Consider the following 20,928-nt stretch of genomic DNA (forward strand, 5'->3'; position numbering starts at 1 on the left):
ATGAAGAATATAGAAAATGCTAGGTAGCATGTTGAAGAGCACACAAGTTTGTGGTGTATTGCATAATTTTGTCATAATATATGGTTGTCAAAGGTGATATGTACATATTAAATAGATTACTTAAGGGGTAGGGGCCTCTGAGGGCTCACCTGCTTTTGTGACGATTTTCACTTAATAAAATGTATGTTTAAGTCTTACTAAGTCACAGTAGAGGAAAAGGCAACTTTAAAAAGCAGTTTTCTTTTAAGATGGTTTCCAAACATTGGGACAGATGAGGAATTTTTAAGACATCAAAATCATGATACAACAAATTGAGTGTATGTTCATATGTAGAGAATGCAGTAGAACGTTAATTTTCAAGGCAGTCTCCAAGGTGTGGTGTTCCTGAGCCCCCCCACTCCCCCCAGTCCATCAACTCCCTCATTAGAGTGGCTCCAGATTTCTCTCTTTTCCATAAATTAAACAAAATCTGGATCACTGGAAGTCTTTGATTATAAGCAGAAACAGTTCTGGCTTACTCCAGCAGAAAAGGCAGTTACTGGAAAGTTATGGCAGAGACCATGTCTCCCAGAATTCATTCTTCCATTCTTTTTAGTAATGGAATTCACCAAGTTTTTAGCTCAGCCCATGGTCTTCCAGCTACCACATTTCTCAGCCTTCCTTGCAGCTAGTATGGCTGTTGTACTAAGTTCAGGTCAGTAGGACGGAAGTGGAAGTGCTGTGTGGAACTTTTAGATTATTGAGGTCTTTTCAAACGGTGGGAGGTGGCAGTGAGTTTAGTAACCAGCATTACTTGCCCATTTGCCTCTGGAGTATTTCGTGAGGGAGAAATTAACTTTCAGCTTAGTTTATTTTATTTTTTAAATTTCTTTTAATGTTTATTTTTGAGAGACAGAGAGACAGACAGACAGAGCGTGAGCAGGGGAGGGTCAGAGAGAAAGGGAGATACAGAATCTGAAGCAGACTCCAGGCTCTGAGCTGTCAGCACAGAGCCCGATGCAGGGCCTGAACCCACAAACCGTGAGATCATGACCTGAGCCGAAGGTGGATGCTTAACTTGAACGAGTCACCCAGGTGCCCGTAACTTTCAGCTTATTTAAGCAACTTATTTTTGGTTTTCCTATTCTGTGCCCTAACTAATACAGATGGATACTGAATAGGTCTGAAAAAAGATGAAAGGCTAGAAAAACCTTGGTTGGAAAGAGGTAGGTACAGCAGAAGGCTAGGTGGGTAGGTCACAGCTACCTGAAAGTTGAAGCCGCAGGAAAGCTTAAGATATTCCTGTCGCTCCACTGGACCCTGGGATACCACCACTGGCATACTTACTGTGGACACCACATGCTTCAGGCATGGATAGAAAGAATTCTAAAGTGTTCTCACATCTTTGTATCACTTGTGAATATTTCAAGTCCTGTTTATTAGCATCTGTTTGGCTATTGCTGGGTCTTACTCATACCTTGGCTACCTGGAGATACATAAATAGAGAATTTAACTTTTCTGATTTGTGTAGTGTGAAGGGATACTGTGTCTGAACAAAATTCACACAATGAAAGATTTCCCCAAACAGGAAGGGGGGGGTTGAAATGATTGGAGTCTCTCAAACAAATAAAAAGTCCAAGTAAAATGTTTTTAAGTGTAGATTGTTGCCATAAGTGACAAGGAGTGTGCTAAGTTGTTCTCTTATGTCTGTTCAGAAAAGCCTTGCAACGTGGAATAGATGGTGGGAGTAGACAGGTTAAAAAGATAAACCCGCAGGCTTTAGCATCTTTTTTTCCTAATACACTACACAAGACATTTTTCCCCCTGTTTTACAGACATGAAAAATAGGTCACCATCTTTGTATATAAGACCATTACTTAACCATTTAAAAGTTGTTCCCAGGGTGCCTGGGTGGCTCAGTCGGTTGAGTGTTCAGCTTTGGCTCAGGTCATGATCTCATGGTTTGTGAGTTTGAGCCCCACATTGGGCTCTCTGCTGTCAGTAGGAGCCCGCTTCAGATCCTCTGTCCCCACCCTGCACTCTGTGTCCCTCCCTCTCCCCTGCACCCCTGCGCACTCTCTCTGAAAAATAAATAAGCATTTAAAAAAAAACAACTGGGGTGCTTGGATGGCTCAGTTGGTTAAGCGTCTGACTTCAGCTCAGGTCATGATCTTGTGGTTTGTGGGTTCGAGCCCTGTGTCAGGTTCTGTGCTGACAGCTCAGAACGTGGAGCCTGCTTCAGATTCTGTGCCTCCCTCTCTCTCTGCTTCTCCCCATCTCATGCTCTGTCTCTGTTGCCTCTCAAAAATAAATATTTTTTTTAACGTTTATTTATTTTTGAGACAGAGAGAGACAGAGCATGAACGGGGGAGGGTCAGAGAGAGGGAGACGCAGAATCTGAAACAGGCTCCAGGCTCTGAGCTGTCAGCACAGAGCCCAACGCGGGGCTCGAACTCACGGACTGCGATATCATGACCTGAGCCGAAGTCGGCTGCTTAATCGACTGAGCCACCCAGGCGCCCCTCAAAAATAAATAAACGTAAAAAAAAAATTAAAAAAAATTGTTCCTGTGATGTTCCTTTCCTATTCCACAATGTCCTCCTTAATCCTATTGTTCCAGCCTTTTAAATGTTTTTTAGGATATTCTTATGTTTTCAATATTCTTTTTCAGTTCAGTTCAGACATAGTTCTAATGTAAGGATTGGAGTTTGTTGTTTTAAGCCTTTAAATTTTTGATTAAAAGATAATATCTATATAAATCATGTAATTTGATAGTTTTTTATAATGCCTCTGATTCTTTATTTAAAGTCATACTCTATTTGGACTTTTTTCAGTTTCTTTCATGCTTCTTTGTATTTCAAGGCCTTTCTTATTTTAGAACTTCATGCTAGAACACCTCACCCCATTAACCTTCTAAGACCAGGTTAGATACTCCTGTTATATGTTTTCATAGAACTCTACCTTTTTAATTTATAGTATTTATCTCATTTATGTTTGTGTGATGTTTTGATTTTCTTTCCTATTGGAGTGTAAGCTCCGTGAAGTGAAAAATGATTATGTTTAGATCACCTTTGCGTGTCCCCCAGTACATATTATAGAGCTTGACATGTAGTAGGCATTCAAGTTTTTTGTTGTTGGCTGAATGAATGAATTAGAAATGTATTAGTTTGCTAGTTTAATGATATGTGGACATTCAAGTATGAATGTTTTAGAAGACTAGTATTACAATAAGTTATGTAATTTACTTGATTTATAAAAAGTAATTTTAAATATTAACAACAACTGAATTTGAGCATGTGGTTCTTGGATTCTATTTTCTTCAATCCTTTGGCTTTAGATTTTAACATTTGCCAGTGGGTGGCGGTATTGACTACCAGAACATACACTTAAACTACATGGCTTTGTTCAACTTGTAAAAATTTGATAATTTTGTTTTAGAAAAATATATTTTAAACTCATGAACATTTTATTGTGGAGTTTTTTTTTTCTGGGTTAGTCATGTAACATACTAGGATATGCTCAGTTACTTTAGGATAGTATATGAGTAATATGAGAGTATAGGTTGCACCTTGAAGAAATTCACAGGATAGCTTACATTTGCCTTTAAATTTAATAATAATAAACATGATCTCTCTATTTAACTTTAGTGATAGTTTACTAGATTAAATTCTTTTAGTTCATTCTTCCCACTTGCAAAATCAACAGATTCTATTTTTTGCAAGTCAATAAAAGCAAAGGTAGCACTGAGAATGTATATATAACAAGATTTATTAACTAATTCATTTATGTAACAAATTTTTTTTTGAGCTTCTAAGTGCTAGGCACTATTCTATGTCTTAAGGATGTGTCGTGGAACAAAGAAGACAAGGATCCTTGTGGAGCTGACATTTCAAGCTAGGAGAGACAGATTACAGAGTGATCCAGAGTGGCTGCACCAGCTTGCATTCCCACCAACAATGCAAAAGAGATCCTCTTTCTCCGCATCCTCGCCAACATCTGTTGTTGCCTGAGTTGTTAATGTTAGCCATTCTGACAGGTGTAAGGTGGTATCTCATTGTGGTTTTGATTTGTATTTCCCTGATGATGAGTGATGTTGAGCATTTTTTCATGTGTCGGTTGGCCATCTGGATGTCTTCTTCGGAGAAGTGTCTACTCATGTCTTTTGCCCATTTCTTCACTGGATTATTTGTTTTTTTGGGTGTTGAGTTTGATAAGTTCTTTATAGATTTTGGATACTAACCCTTTATCTGATATGTTGTTTGCAAATATCTTCTCCCATTCTGTCAGTTGCCTTTTAGTTTTGCTGATTGTTTCCTTTGCTGTGCAGAAGCTTTTTATTTTGATGAGGTCCCAGTTGAGTAAGAAGTTGCTGCAGGCAAGATCAAAGAGGTTTTTGCCTGCCTGCTTTCTCCTCGAGGATTTTGATGGCTCTTGTCTTACATTTAGGTCTTTCATCCATTTTGAGTTTATTTTTGTGTGCGGTGTAAGAAAGTGGTCCAGGTTCATTCTTCTGCATGTTGCTGTCCAGTTTTCCCAGCACCACTTGCTGAAGAGACTGTCTTTATTCCATTGGATATTCTTTCCTGCTTTGTCAAAGATTAATTGGGCATATGTTTGTGGGTCCATTTCTAGGTTCTCTATTCTGTTCCACCGATCTGAGTGTCTGTTCTTGTGCCAGTACCATATTGTCTTGACGATTACAGCTTTGTAGTATAGCTTGAAGTCCGGGATTGTGATGCCTCCAGCTTTGGTTTTCTTTTTCAAGATTGCTCTGGCTGTTCGGGGTCTTTTCTGGTTCCATACAAATTTTAGGATTATTTGTTCTAGCTCTGTGAAGAATGTTGGTGTTATTTTGATAGGGGTCTCATTGAATATATAGATTGCTTTGGGTAGTATCGACATTTTAACAATATTTGTTCTTCCTATCCAAGAGCATGGAATTTTTCCATTTTTTTGTGTCTTCAGTTTCTTTCATAAGCTTTCTATAGTTTTCAGCATGTAGACTTTTCACCTCTTTGGTTAGATTTATTCCTAGGTATTTTGTGGTTTTTGGTGCAACTGTAAATGGGATTGATTCCTTGATTTCTCTTTTTGATGCTTCATTGTTGGTGTATAGGAATGCAACTGATTTCTGTGCATTGATTTTATATCCTGCAACTTTGCTGAATTCACGAATCAGTTCTAGCAGTTTTTTGGTGGAATCTTTTGTGTTTTCCATATAGAGTATCGTGTCATCTGCGAAGAGTGAAAGTTTGACCTCCTCCTGGCCGATTTGGATGCCTTTTATTTTTTTGTGTTGTCTGATTGCAGAGGCTAAGACTTCCAATACTGTGTAGAATAACAGTGGCGAGAGTGGATATCCCTGTCTTGTTCCTGACCTTAGGGGGAAAGCTTTCAGTTTTTCCCCATTGAGGATGGTATTAGCGTTGGGTTGTTCATACATGGCTTTTATGATCTCAAGGTATGCTCCTTCTATCCCTACTTTCTTGAGGGTTTTTATCCAGAAAGGATGCTGTATTTTGTCAGATGCTTTCTCTGCATCTGTTGAGACGATCCTATCGTTCTTGTCCTTTCTTTTATTGATGTGTTCAATCACATTAATTGTTTTGCGGATATTGAACCAGCCCTGCCTCCCAGGTATAAATCCCACTTGGTCGTGGTGAATAATTTTTTTAATGTATTGTTGGATCCGGTTAGCTACTATCTTGTTGAGGATTTTTGCATCCATGTTCATCAGGGAAATTGGTCTGTAGTTCTTTTTAGTGGGGTCTCTGGTTTTGGAATGGGAATTACAATTTAAAGTAGAGTGGTCAGGTTAGGCTTTACTGAGAAGGTCACATTTGAGCAAAGACTTGATAAAAATGAGGGAATTAGCTACATAGATATTTAGAAGAACATTCCAGTCAGAGGGAATAGTCAGTACAAAGGTGCTAAGTTTCTAACTTAACATGCTCATTGGGTTTGAGGACCAGCAAAAAGGCCGGTGTGCTGGAATTGAATTACTGAGGGAGAGATCAGTCAGATACGAGCTTAGAGAAATTACAGAACAAAGGGAGATGACTTGGGGATATGGGGCTCAGGGGTTGTTGGAGTGATGGAGATATGTGAAGAATGGAGCCAGATCAGCTATGTCTTAGCGTTGAGAGGCATTGTAAGGATTTTGACTTTTACCTTAAGTGAAATGGGGAGCCAGCCACTGAAGAATTTTGAGCAGAAGATTGATATAACTTGACTTCTAATTGAGAATAGACTGGAAGCAGAGTACCAGTTAATAGGTTACTATTATAATTGTAATATAGATGAGAGGTGATAGTACTGGGGGCAGGCAGTGGAGGGGATAAGAATGGCATGAATACTGAATGTAATTTTAAAGCAGGGTTAATAAGATTTGCTGATGAATTGGATATGGGAGGGGGTAAAAGAATGAAAAGAGTCAGAGTGACTTTAAGATTTTTTTGACCGTAGAGTAAGGTGGAGTTGTCATCAACTGATATGAAGAAGATTTTAGGAGGAAAATTAGTTTGATTTTGTATGTGGAGTTTAAGGTGTCTTTTAGGCATCTATGGGAAGATGTTGAAGAGGCAGTTGGGGTTTGGGGAGGAGGTCTGTACTGTAGCTATAAATTTGGGGCTTAAAATAGTAAATTGGAAACTACTGATGATACTTAAAGCCATGAAATCAGATGAGATCACCAGGAAGATGAGTATGAAAGAGAATAGAACAGACTGAGCTATGAGTCACAACACAGTTCATGGGATATTCTGTGCTAAACATATAGGTTTCTTCCTTATAGAAATTTACCTGATGTTGAAAAGCTTACATCCACTTATGTTATTGTCTGTGACTTAGACAAGTAGAATAAACAAGTCCTGTTTTCAATGCTAGCTAATTCTGTATTAGTCATTTTCAACTGCTCAGAACCAAAGTCTGTAAAACTTTGTTTTAGGCCTTCCACAACTCAAAATAATAAGTTGGAAACTACTGTTCTTTGTTTTTTTAATTTTAATTTTTATTTATTTATTCATTTTTAAATATAACTTATTGTCAAGTTGGCTAATATACAGTGTATACAGTGTGCTCTTGGTTTTGGGGGTAGATTCCCGTGATTCATCGCTTACATACAACACCCCATGCTCATCCCAGTAAGTGCCCTCCTCAATGCACATCTCCCATTTTCCCCTCTCCCCCGCCCCGCCCCTCACTGTTCTTTGTTAACAGGACGGTTCCTTTCTATATTAAAATAGCATCATTGACCTAAGTTGTGAGAACCAGATATTCTTGGAACCACAGTAATGTAATGATTACCACTCACACGATTAATTGTCCTACAAAATTAAAATATTGTCAGAACAGCTGTAGACATTTAAAATGCCCTAAAATTCATGCCTGGCTTTTGGAGATTGGTTTTATGGGTCTAGAAAATGTTTAGAATACTTTGTGTACTGAAACAAAATCAGATTTTCCAGTGATGTTGGAAGATTGGACTCTTGCACTATTGTTATCTTGTTTTGCCTTTTGTTGGAGAAACTTCAGATTCAGTACACATACTAAGTCATAAAATTATTTCTGGAATGATTACAGTAAGTTACATACACCTCTCTTAAAATCTCCCTTCTCAGCATATTTTCCCTTTTCTATTAGCAATCCAATTTCTTTTTGAGAAATTGTCTTTCATGTAGTGAGAGTAGTCTTCATGGGATGATAAATCCGGATACCTGCCTATTCTAAACTTGATTTTTTAGCTTCATTTTGAAATTTTCTGAATTTCTCCAGTAATTCCCATTTTCCTCAAGCTAGCCAACACTAGTTTCTTTGGCTTATAACTAAAGAAATCTAGTTGATATACTACACTAGAGATACTTTTAAAGGGCATTATATATGTTTGTATACAATATTTCTATTATTAGCTTTATTTAAAATGCCAAAAGTGGTATTTGCAATATATTTATTGATAGAAATTTGGCTTAATCTGCATTTGATATAGTTCAAAGTTAGCAGCATTTATTTAATGTTTTTAATTGAGAACTGAAAAAAGAAAAGAAATATAATTTGGCCCTTTAAATATGTATCGCCTTAATGGTAAAATGTTTTTTTCATGATGGCCTAGATTAAATATGAATTAAAAGTATGAGCTAAAAGTATATCAAGAAGAAGCCCAAAACTCTAGAGCAAGACTACTTTTTCCCCTGAAAATCCCTTACTTTATGACTTTTTGGTTTCCTTTCTGGACTTAAATGATATAGAGAATCTCTACTCAAAGTAATTCTTGTTTTTAGAAATCAAAGAGTGCTATTAAGTTATTTATTAGTAGGGAACAACTCATCTCCCTCCTTACCGGGGGAGGTAAATTTTACTGTTATGTTTTTCTTTCTGAATCTTTGTACATAATAATTACAGGTTTTCTAGTAATGTCAAAAATAGTATATAATTCTGTTCATAAATTTGGGTGATCTTTGGGGAGTTGCTGTTTCATGCACCTGAAGACTTTAAAATTTTTCTTTGTGGAAACAAAGTTATTTTATAAAATTCATTTGTGTAAAACAAATATGTATTTTTTGTATTGGTTTCCACTATAAAATCAGAGATAGATTCCTTTAGAAAAAGTTTTCCAGTGCAGAATAATTCAAATACTTTGGAAAGGAAGAAAGAATATAATTTGGTAGTATGGAATACTTTGGAAAAACTTTAAAAACCTTGTAGTTCTTTATTCTAGGTTTTGTTTTTGTAATTATTTCTCTGTTTGATTTACTTGGGGTTATAGGGACTTTTCACTTGTAATTTTCCTTTTTTTTGACACATATATTTATAGTATCTAATAACACTAGGCTTCATTAACTTGATTTGCCTGAATTATACTTAGTTTTCTTAATAGAATGAGGGGATTGACTTAATACGAATAGGATTGCTATTAGGATGCTTCTAGTGTACTATTGAATATCAAGTATAATCTCTCTTTATCTTGTCAGAAACCCAGGCTCTTTCAGGTATAGTCTCCCTGGTTAAACTGAAGCTTGAAGAAGTTAAGTAACTTGCCCAGGGTTTCATACCTAGTAAGTTGGAAAGCTAAGTTTTACTTCATAGCTCATGCTTTTTTAAAATTTTTAATATTTTCAGTTTATTTTGAGAGACAGAGCAGGGGAGTGGCAAAGAGAAAGGGAGTGGGAGAGAATCCCATACAGGCACTGACAATGTGGAGCTTGATATGAGGCTTGAACCCATGAATTGCGAGATGCTTAACCCACTGAGCCACCCAGGTGCCCCATAGCTCATGCTTTTAATCTTTTTTTTTTTTTTTTAGCTCTTACGTTATTTTCATTCATTCATTCATTCATTCAGTAAGTGTATACTGAGGCCAGTCATATAGGGGTTGTAGGCCATATTAGGGACTTTTTATTTTATTTGAAGTATGATGGGAAACCATTGAAGGATTTTGAGTAGGAAAATGATAGAAGTGGATTTATATTTTAATCATTCTGGTTGTGCTGTGGAGAGTTGAATGTGTAGGAAGGGAACCAGAATGGAAATGAGGAGACCGGTTTAGAGACTGCTGTTCCAAATAGTCCAGGTGAGTACATGGGGGCTCGGACTAGGACGGTAGTTGTAAATGAAGGAATTGGTAGTTGGTCTGCAGGCGGAGTGACAGAATTTAAAGACATTTATAACTGGTGAGGTGTACAGACACTTAGTCACCAGCCAGTCAAAATGGTATTGCTTTTGGGTCTGAAGCAAGATCCCGGATGAGCCATGCTGTGCCAAGCATCATTCCTTTAGTTGTTAAGTAGAGAAGTGTTGATCATCTCAGCACAGGGGCTAGGGGAACGCGAAGGGAAGGCTGGGTACTTGAGGCAGCATCTACTTAGATTGAAACATCTCCATATTATACTAATTGGAAAGGCTGCACACCTGCACACCTGGTGAAGTCAGTCCAGAATTTGTCGATGGATGGATATGGAGTGTGGGGGGAAGAGAGAACTCAAGAATAGCACCACGGTGTTTGCCCTGAGCAGGGCAGTAAATGGGAGTGCCGTTTACTAAGATGGTAAAACGCTGGTGAAGGAGCCGATTTGAGAGGGAAGAATGAATTTTGGACATGTTAAGTTTGAGAGGATTATTAGACATCCAAGTGAAGATGTCATGGAGGGAGTTTGCCTTAGAGTCTGGGATTCAAGAGGAAATTGTGGGGCTGGAGATACACATTTGGGAGGGATCAGAGTGTAATTCTACCCCCTATGATTACAGAATAGCCTTTCCCCCTCAAAAATCTCTCAGCAGCCTGCTACTGATGCCTAAAGTTACAGCATTAGAAATTCATTTATGCTCTATGGATTATTAAATGACATATAACCTGGAGGAGTGGTAGCATATTAAATCTTTATAAAATCCCTACCGTAATGTGAATTAGTTTATTACTTTCTTTTCAAGACAGCTGAGATGTGTTTACCTTGAGGAGATTCCCATATTGATAGAGACGGGTTAGGCAGGGAGAGTTGATGCAGTGAGGTTGCATAAGGGATCACATTGGGAAGTGGTAGATAGAGAATTTTTTATGGATATATTTTTATAAAAAAGGGAGCCTTGGAGGGCCTTAAATTGTAAATATCACCATTAGATTTTTAATGGACGGTGAAGCCGTTTGTGTGTATAAAGTTATTTGTTATTTGTGTTTCTTCATAGTTATTTGTGTTTTAAATTAGTATTCATAAATCATTTTACTATCGAATGCAGAAAGCTACAAATTAAGACATCTAACTTTCCTTAAACTTTTAAGCCATATTCATAAATCTCATTCTATTTATAAGCTTACTCATTTAGATCAAAATAATCAATAGAATTTGGCTATGGGCCATTACTTCCAATAATTGCTGGAAGTTACATAAGATATGGTAGTAACAAAGATAGGAAGAATTTTGACTGCTATTTTGTGTAGAAAATCAGATATTTTAGATAACTGAGTAAAATTAAAAACTCTTTTCTATATTAAACAAATAAACAAATAAATAAATAAATAAATAAATAAATAAATAAATAAAGTTATGGGTATTAGTTTCATGTACCTGCTGTAACAAATTACCATAAACCTCATGTCCTAAAATAATGCATATTTATTAATCTCCTGCCATTCTGAGGTAAGAAGCCTGGAATCAGTTTCACTGGGCTAAAGTCTCTGCGTTGACAGGGTCACATACCTCCTAGAGGCTCTGGGAAAAAAGTCTGTATCCTTGACTTTTCCAGCTCCCTTCCTCCATCTTCAGAGCTTGCGGCACAGCATCTGGCTTCAGTGGTCACATTGCTCTCTTCTTCTGTATTCAGAGCTGCTGTCTTGTAAGGACACTTGTGATTATATTTAGAGCCTGCTTAGATAATCCAGGACAAACTGCCTAGCTCAAGATTCCTAATTTAATCATATCTTCCAAGTCCCTTTTGCCAGATAAGGGAACATTCCAGTGGTTCCAGTGATTAGGACCTCGATATCTTTAGGGGCCATTAGTCAGCCTGCCACAAACCTGCTCTGAAATATTTTGCTTTAGTGCAGTTTTCGTAAACATATGACTGCTTTAAATGTATTCCTGACTCTCTTAAGAATTTTACCTGCTGTTACTCTTTATCAGACCCTTTGCCAAGTAATACCTGGGTATTATTTGCTGCTCCCAACTCAGTGCCTTTAGGTGGTAGAGACTGTTTTTAAGTTTTTATTTAGAAAGAATTTTGTGCTTGCTTCGGCAGCACATATACTAGAAAGATTTCAAATTTATGGAAAAGTTGCAAGAATGAGAATAATACAAAAAAGCGTCCAAATGCCCTTTTCCCACATTCATCTATTGTTAACATTTTACCCTATTTGCTTTATTATTTCTGACTTACATGATTTTTAAAAAATTATGTTTCCTTTTTGAGAAAACAAGATATAAAAATTCATACCAGTGGATACATTATTGATATATAATGTCCATATGATCTCATTAGAGACTGGCAACCTTTTCTGCAGTTTTTAGCTTTGCAGGCCACATGATCTGTGTTGTAAGTACTCAACTTTACTAGTGCAAAAGCCGTCATAGATGACACTTAAATGGATGAGCATGCTATCTTCTTTTTTTTTTTTTTCTAAGTTCATTTATTTTTTTGAGAGAGAGAGTGGGTGGGCGAGGGACAGAGAGAGAAGGAAAGAGAATCTCAAACAGGCTGTGTGCTGTCAGTGCGGAGCCTGATGCCGGGCTTATATACACGGACCCAGACGGTGTGAGAACATGAGCTGAGCCGCTATCAAGAGTCGGTCACCCAACCAGCTGAGCCATGCAGGAGCCCTGAGCATGATATGTTCTAATAAAACTTTATTTTCAAAAACAGTATGGGGCTGGATTTTGCTCACAGGTTGTTGTTTGCCAACCTGAATTAAATGAATTCTAAGTGATTTAGAATTGGACTTAAAAAATGTTTTTGACGGCAGTGTGTTCCTTAAATTTCTTGAATTACCAAGGAATAGTTCATGGTCTTTGCACTCAGAAATAGTAATGTTTTCTGTATCTCATTAAAAGATTATGTCATTATCAAAGAGATAATCTAGACTGCTACTTAGTTTGTACCTGAAAAATACACTCCTAGCACGTGAGCATTGAAAAGTACTTTGAAGATGAGGGGCGCTGGAGTGGCTCAGTTGGTTAAGCTTCTAATTCTTGGTTTGGGCTCAGGTCATGATCTCACAGTTCATGAGTTTGAGCCCTGCATGGGGCTCTGCACTGACAGTGTGGAGCCTGCTTGGGATTCTTTCTCTTTCCCTCTCTCTGTTTCTGCCCCTCTCACGCGTTCTCTCTTTCTCAAAATAAATAAATAAAAACAAAAACCAAAATCTTAAAAAATGAAAAGGGCTTTGAAGATGAATAAATGAATGCATGGGGTGAGTGCACAAATAGGAAACTGTATAGGTTAATGTTTCTTAAATCAGGTTCTGTTTGGAAGTTTAAAAAATTTGTGGTTCAAGATAACCTAAAACTTTTTGGTATTAACAAATTTAAGGCAAGAGATTGATCTCATAATTGAGTAAAAATGTCACTTGATTGCAGTGTCAGCATTCCTGTGGACTACTGATTGGGACCAAGTAGTATCACTTATTATAGGCTAAAAAGAATATCGCTGAAGGGTTTTGATGCTTTTGTGACCATGATAAAATGCCATATTGTATGAACTTAAGATTTATAAAAGGTAAAGGAAAAAAAGTGATGGGAGAATTATGTCAAAATAATACAGGTATGCTACAGTTATGTTAAAAAGGTACTGTAATAGGGGCGTCTGGGTGGCTCTGTCATTTGAGTGTCTGACTTCAGCTCAGGTCATGATCTCATGGTTCATGAGTTTGAACCCCATGTCGTGCTCTCTGCTGTCAATACAGTCTGTTTCGGAGGACCCTCTGTCTCCCATCTCTCTGTATCTCCCCTGCTTGTGCTCTCTTAAAAATAAACATTTTTTAAAAAAAGGTGCTATAATTATATCATCTTCAACTTGGGACCGATGATTTACTTTGAGCAAAACAGTGTCACCCATCTTATTAGGTAGACATAAATTTTATTGGTTTTATACATTTTTTTGTATATAATTTATAAATTTTTGTTGGTTTTATATTTACAAAAGAACTTCAAATAGAGTTTATATCTAGTTTTGTTTGAGTGTATTTTAGTTTTATTAGAATTAAAATGATTTATGAGCTCCTCTAAGTTTGGTGAAAATATATTTCCTTTAGGAGCATTCCTTCCATTACTTAAGTTTGGGAAACCTGATCAAGGCTAGTCTACATTTTACAGATGAGGAAATTAAGACTCATGAGTAATATCATGAATATGGATAGGTAAAGGCAGTACTTTCAACTTAAAGTATTTAATTTATCCTGCACTTATTAATAGTTTTTATTTTACTATGCATAATATTTTTTTTTCTGTTTGAGGACATTAAGTCTCCCTGATACAAATTTTGGTTGTTCTTAATAAAAATACAAAGAAAATATAATTTTTATTTTTATATTTGTCTAATGGTTTACACATTATAAATGCTTTCATTTCTACAGTCTTTTAAAAAATTAGGGGCGCCTGGGTGGCGCAGTCGGTTAAGCGTCCGACTTCAGCCAGGTCACGATCTCGCGGTCCGTGAGTTCGAGCCCCGCGTCAGGCTCTGGGCTGATGGCTCAGAGCCTGGAGCCTGTTTCCGATTCTGTGTATCCCTCTCTCTCTGCCCCTCCCCCGTTCATGCTCTGTCTCTCTCTGTCCCAAAAATAAATGTTGAAAAAAAAAATAAAAAAAAATTAGATGTGTATAATAACCTTTAGGGAATAGACTGTTATTTCTGTTTCATCTTTATAGATGAAGGATTGATGACAGGAGAGGTAAACAGACCTGTCCAAGGTCACACTTGCAGTCAGTGACCAAACTGGGATTTGAGTACATTGTTTTGCAGTCTAATATTCTACTAGCAAAAATAAAGTAAATATGAGATTTTATAGTATTTAAATCATTCTTTTAGGCTATGGTATGTATGTCTGGTATGTGAATTTTTTTCACCTGTAGGCATTACATTTGCTCTTAGAATTTTTCCTGTAACTTATATTTCAGACCATTTGTCATGCACATTATATTTATCAGTATCATGAGCATTGATTTCTTAAATTCTCTTAATCCGTATATTTTGTTTCTATAATCTAAGGTCTTTGTTTAATGCATTGTGTTTGATTTTTTTTAATAGGTCCTGATTGTTCTTTGAATGTTCCTTCTACTGAATCTTACTGGATTCTACCAAATGTTAAACCCTTCAGTCCTTCTGTAGGTCGGGCTTCCCATAAAGCAGTTTTATATGGGAAATTTATGTGGGTGATTGGTGGATATACTTTTAACTACAGTTCTTTTCAAATGGTCCTGAAGTAAGTTTTTTTTTTCAAATGTTCATAATCTATTTTTTTTTTAAGCCAGTTCTTTTTGGTAATAAGGCCTATCCTAAATATTTTATTGCTGTCCAAATTTATAAGTGGTTATATTAGTGCTAGTATCTGTTTGCTACATGGGACTGATTTGAGAATATATGAACTCAATATATCCATAGTTAATTATTTGCCATTGTGCATATAGTTAATTATTTGTATTGAAATTTCATTACCTCTCTAGAGAGTCCTTTTAACAAATTCTGAGTATGAAAATATTAACTTCAAATAAGTAGGGGACCATGCCTGTATTAGATATTATGAATCCTGCCACCTTTTATTTTTTGAGAATGAAGTGTAATTGCTTGTATAAAAATGCTTTCAGTTTGTTCTGTAAATTTTAATTTACCTGAACTTTTACTTTGCATTTACCTTAGAAGCTTTTGGGAAAAACAGTGCCAGTATTATAAAGTATATCATTCATTTACTGTTGGCTCAATAGAGATTATCCTCTGCATGATTAGATGATATGAGGAATCATATGATGGCAGGTTTATCTGATTTTTTTCAGCTGGTGATTATATTTTATTGACCATCTATTAATAGAATAAAAGAGGAAATAGAATAATTTGATTATCATTGTTTTCAAGGGTGATACTTGTAATAGTTATAACTGGTACAACTTGGGCATCAACCAGTCAATCAAACTGACCTTGGACAGTATAGTATAGTAGTGTGTACCCAGTTGGGTTGCCAGATTCAGCAGAGAAATATACAGGACACCTAGTTAAACTTGAATTTCAGATAAACAATGAATAATTTGTTATTATATGTAGGCCCTTTGCAATATGCAATATATATATAATTTTTAAAATATGTATTTTTGTTTTTGTTCCAAATATTGCATGAGTCATACTAAAAAATTGTTGGTTGCTTATCTGAAATTCAGATTTAACTGAGCATCCTATATTTTATCTGGCAGCCCTAGGCACTGAAAATATTAACCTTGTTAATTTGGGGGTTATAAAAAAGTCTGAGTTTAGGAGGACACTGCTTTAAAACTATGATTGACTATGATTGAAATTAAAGTATAACATAAAGTAAATTCTGGAGAGAAAAGAAAGGAAGAGTTATAGGTAAATATTTAAATGAAAAATTAGAATTATGTATCACAATATATGAAGGATAAAATATTATAGAAAGAATTGAAGGAGAGTTGGTGGGATTAAATGAGTTGTTAAGATATGCAAAGAACCTGAAGAAATAGTAAGATTTAAATGTGGAAACGAGGAGTAAATTAACTATGATTAATGAAAAGAAAAAGCCTATGAAAGTAAAGTAAAACTTTGAATTGTGATATTTGCAAAGGAGAGTTGTGAACACAGAGTATAATTGTCAAGGAAACATGGGAATCTTAAGAGTTTGTGTTCTGTACAAGTTTAATAGCATATTTAAAGTTAGGTGATGAATATTACTTTATACTCTCCTAAACTTACATATTTCCCATTTGAATCAGATAGTTTAACATTTTATTTTGTCTGTAACCTGGCTCTTTTGCTTACAGTGTTTAGTTTTGTACTAAGCTGTGAGGTGTTAGATTAGAAGTGACCTTATCACTGTTTTCATAAGTTTGAGAATATTTTTATTATTCTGAATGTAGTTCAATTGTAGGTAAGGATTTTTCCCCACTTATAAAAAAGTAGGGGAGTAGGTAGGTAAGTTTTTGAAGTGATAATGTCAGTCGTAAGTAGGTAGGTAGGTAAGTTTTTAGAAGTGATAATGTCAGTCGTAAGTCGATTTATCTCCTGTAGAATTTAATTGAGATATAGATGTTACATTTTAAGATGAAATTGTTCAGTAATATAAAAGTTCTATATTAGTGTATTAAATTAGAATGTTTTATAGAATGTATATACATTGACATTTGTGAGAATTGACATGTATTTATGGGCATAGCAAACTTTTTAATATTTACTCTTTGCTTGATACTTGGGACAAATCAGTGGACGTAATAAATGTCCTTATCTTTATGGAGTTAGTGAGGAATGACAAGCAATTAGAAAAAATATATAATTACCATAATAGGTAAGTACACTGTAAGTAAATTGTATGTATGCACATATATAGAGATGGCAAGATAAATAGGATAAGCAAATCGCGAGTGCCTAAGAGGAGAGAGTTATAAATGTAGTTGTTATAAATGTTATAGAGTTATAAATGGGAAAGGTGATAAATGAACAGACTTGAAGGAGGTTAGGCATTGTCAGTGCAGTTATCTGGAGGCAGGGAAAGAGCCAGACAAAAGCCTTAATGTGGGAGCTACTTAGTTCAAGCAGCAGCAAGCAGGCCCATTTGACTTTCACCGAGTGCATGAGAGGGAAGCATGAAATTACAGGGATAATGGAGGGGGGGGGAGAGATTATGTAGGGTATTGTAGATCTTTTGGGGAGTCATGGGAATGTATGAGCATGCTTTGACTAGACTGTGTCTAGTCATGAATATACTGGGATTGGGAGGAAGAGTAGGAACAGAGCTTGAGTTAGGATGAAATCATCAAGGGAATGAATTTTAGGTGGAGAAGAGGACCAAGAACTGAGCCTGGGGCACCATATCACTAGGAGGTCAGGGGAAAAGAGGAGAAACCATCAGAGGAGACTGAAACGAGTGGCCAGTGAGGTAGGAAAACCAACGGTGTGGTGTCTTTGAAGACAGTAGATGAAGAGGAAGGTTTGATTAACAGTGTCAAATGCTAACGATTAACTGGGTCCAGGAAAATGGAAGACTGAGAAGTGGGCAGGGATTTGGCATGAGGAAGTTGATTTTAACAAAAACGGTTTTGCTGGAGCAGTGTTTTTAAAAGCTTGATTGGAGTTAGTTGAAGAGAGAGTAGAGAGAGGTGTAGGGAGGGACAAGGAAGAAATGGGGCAGTAAAGAAATGGAGTGATAGCCTGACAGGGTAGTCTTTCTCTTTTCTCTTTTCAAGAGAAAAATTTTTTTTTATAAGTGGGGAAAAGTAACACCATGTTTTTATATTGATGGGAATTATCTAGTAAGACCAGAAAGTGGTGATATAGGAAAGAGATGGGAGAACTACTAGAGTGTTGTGGGATCTAGTGCCCCAGAAACACAAATTTAGTTTGTTGATTGATAGCAGGTACCAGCTGACTGCCAAGTAGGGGCCTAGGACCTAGATGCTAACAATGGTTTTTGCATTTGTAAGGAGCTATAGAAAAGAAAGGAAGACGAATGTAGTGGGGTACACAAAGCCTAAAATATTTACCATCTGGCCCTTCATCTAAATAGTTTGCTGAGCCCTAATTTATGGTAACTTAGTGGAAAACAAGTGTGTTGGGTGCAGATATGGTAGGTAGGTGGATGTAGGTAGGAGTCTGTGGAAGATATGTTCTGATCGATTTCCTCATTCATGCCATACACGTGTGTTTTATAACTCCAAGGTAGGATATAAGTTAAACATAATCCTGAAGACAAGTTTTGGTTGACTTTATTTTATTTTATTTTATTTTTTTTGTGAAGGGAGCTCCCTTACCTTTTCTGATGAGTTGAAGGAAGACAGAGAAGAGGGGAAATAATAATTGACAGGGAGCTTCTTAAACATTGTTCTAGTCACTTCTTAGCTAGGTGCTTTGTTTTTTACGTTTTGGCAAATTGAGGAAATAGGAGTGTAAAGCATGATGATGACAACTGGAGTTCTGTTAGATAAGCATTTAAGATTCATAGTTTGGAACGTCTCTTTTCATATCTATATTTTTAGACCAGTAGCATAAATAATTAATTTTCTTTTTGTATCCTGTAATCCAATAAGTACCTTATTTTTAGAGAAGCTTCTATCTTACTAGATTCATTATATTTCAAAAAGTGATCTGTGAACAAGTTATTTTTGGCATAGAAATAATACTTCTTAATTAATTTATATAATGCTAAGCTTAGAGTGTGTAAAAGAATAAAAATGAATAAAGCAAATGGCCATTGTATATATGGAGAGAATTTTCTTTTATTTTCAAAAGAAAAAGCTGGCTTTAAAAACAAATTAAAAATGCAGAATAGCTCACTTATTGTTTAGGCTAATCAGTTGGTTGAAACTGTTAAAGGTAACTGAACAAATTAATTCCAGTAATAAATAGCTTAGTCAAGTTAATGTATATTACACATTTAGGTGATTGAATTCTAATTTACCATATGTATATCTTGAATGAGTCTTTATTAAAAATTTCTAATGTGGTACATGAAATTATAAGTTTATTAGTTATAATTGTTTTTGAATTTAATGAATACTTGAATATAAGTGAGAAAAAAGTATGCAAATTAAAAAACCAGAAATGAATCTTAGCTTATAAAATAATTTTCTTTTTTCACTTTTAGTTACAATTTAGAAAGTAGTATATGGAATGTAGGAAGTCTGTCAAGGGGTCCTCTCCAGAGATATGGACACTCTCTTGCTTTACATCAGGTAAGGATCCTGCTTTTTAAATTCTAACCATTCCTTTTTGTTTTGTTTTGTTTTTAGAGTTCACCTTAGAGAAAAAAATTACTAAATCTCACGTTTATTTCAAATACTTAATGAGAACAATAGATCGTGGATCTCAGTAACTTGCAATGTCTCAAACTCATATAGTATTTTAGTAAAAAAATAGATTTTAGTACAATTCTTTATTAAACATGAGAAGAAATGAAGGTTGAGTTTTTGTATGTTGCTTTATACCTAGTCATCATGTTAATCACTTTTTAAAAATTGTAGTAAAGTACACATAATATAAAATTTACCATTTTAACCATTTAAAAATGTTTCGGTGGTACTAAGTACGTTCAAATTGTTGTACAATCATTATCACCATTATTTCCAGACCTTTTCTCATCTTGCAAAACTGATACTATAATGCTCATTAAATAGTTACTCCCCATCTCCTTCTTCCCCAGCCCTTGGCAACCACTGTTCTATCTTTTGTCTTTGTGAATTTGACTATTCTAGGTATCTCATGTAAGTGGAATCATACAGTGTTTGTCTTTTGACTGGCTTATTTCACTTAGCATAATGTCCTCAAGGTTCATCCATGTAGTATTTGTTAGAATACCCTTCTTTTTTAAGCCTAAATAATACTCCATTGCATGGATATACCACATTTTGTTTATCCATTCATCCATTGGTAGACCCTTAGGTTGCTTTCACCTTTTTGCCTCTTGTGAACAGTGCTGCTGTGAACATGGATGTATAACTGTCTAAGTTCCTGCTTTAAATTCTTTTGGTAGATAGCCAGAAGAGGAGTTGCTGAACTATATTATAATTGTATTTTAAATTTTTTGAGGAAATTGCCATATTGTTTTCCATAGCAGCTTCACCACTTTACATTTTCACCAGCAGTGCACAGGATTCTAATTCCTCCACATCCTTGTCACACTTGTTATTTGTTTTGTTTTGTTTTTTTTTTGATAGTAGTCATCAAAGTGTGAAGTGTTGCTGTAGGTGTTCTTTATATATTCTAGATATTAACTCCTTCCTCAGAACAATGATTTGCAAATATTTTCTCCCATTCTGTGGGCAGTCTTTTCATTTTGTTGGTATGTTCTTTGATACACAAAAGTTTTTAATTTTAGCATAGTTCAATTAATTTAGCATAGTTCAGTTTCAATCTATTTCTTTTGTTCTCTGGGCTTTTGGTGTCATATCCAAGAAATCATTGTCAAATCCAATGTCAGGAAGATTTTTCCCTATGTTATCTTTTAAGAGTTTCTAAAGTTTTAGTTTTTATATTTAGGTCTTTAATCGATTTTGAGTTGTTTGTAGCGTTAGGTAAGAGTTCACTTTCATTCTTTTGTATGTTAATATTCTGTTTTCCCAGCTCCATTTGTTAAAAAGACTGACTATCTTTTCCTCACTGAATGGTCTTGGCACCTACCTTTGTTGAGAAGCATTTCATCATATGTGCAAGGGTGTATTTTTGGCCTCTCTATTCTTTTGATTTGTGTCTGTGTTTTTGCCAATTTTACACTATTTTAACTACTGTAGTTTTGTAGTAAGTTTTGAAATGAGGAAGTAT

The 20,928-nt window shown here is 35.6% G+C and overlaps 1 protein-coding gene across 2 annotated transcripts in view; it reads left to right on the top strand.

Annotated features, from left to right (window-relative positions):
- Positions 1–20,928, top strand: part of ATRNL1 (attractin like 1) — a 784,731-nt gene that overhangs the window by 43,901 nt on the left and 719,902 nt on the right. For both annotated transcript variants that reach the window (XM_045439061.1, XM_045439062.1), the window contains exons 6-7: positions 14,704–14,878; positions 19,256–19,343. In XM_045439061.1, the coding sequence (XP_045295017.1) occupies positions 14,704–14,878; positions 19,256–19,343 (263 nt within the window). The remainder of the gene's footprint in view (positions 1–14,703; positions 14,879–19,255; positions 19,344–20,928) is intronic.

Source organism: Leopardus geoffroyi, chromosome D2 (assembly GCF_018350155.1).
Source record: "Leopardus geoffroyi isolate Oge1 chromosome D2, O.geoffroyi_Oge1_pat1.0, whole genome shotgun sequence".
NCBI lineage: Eukaryota > Metazoa > Chordata > Mammalia > Carnivora > Felidae > Leopardus > Leopardus geoffroyi.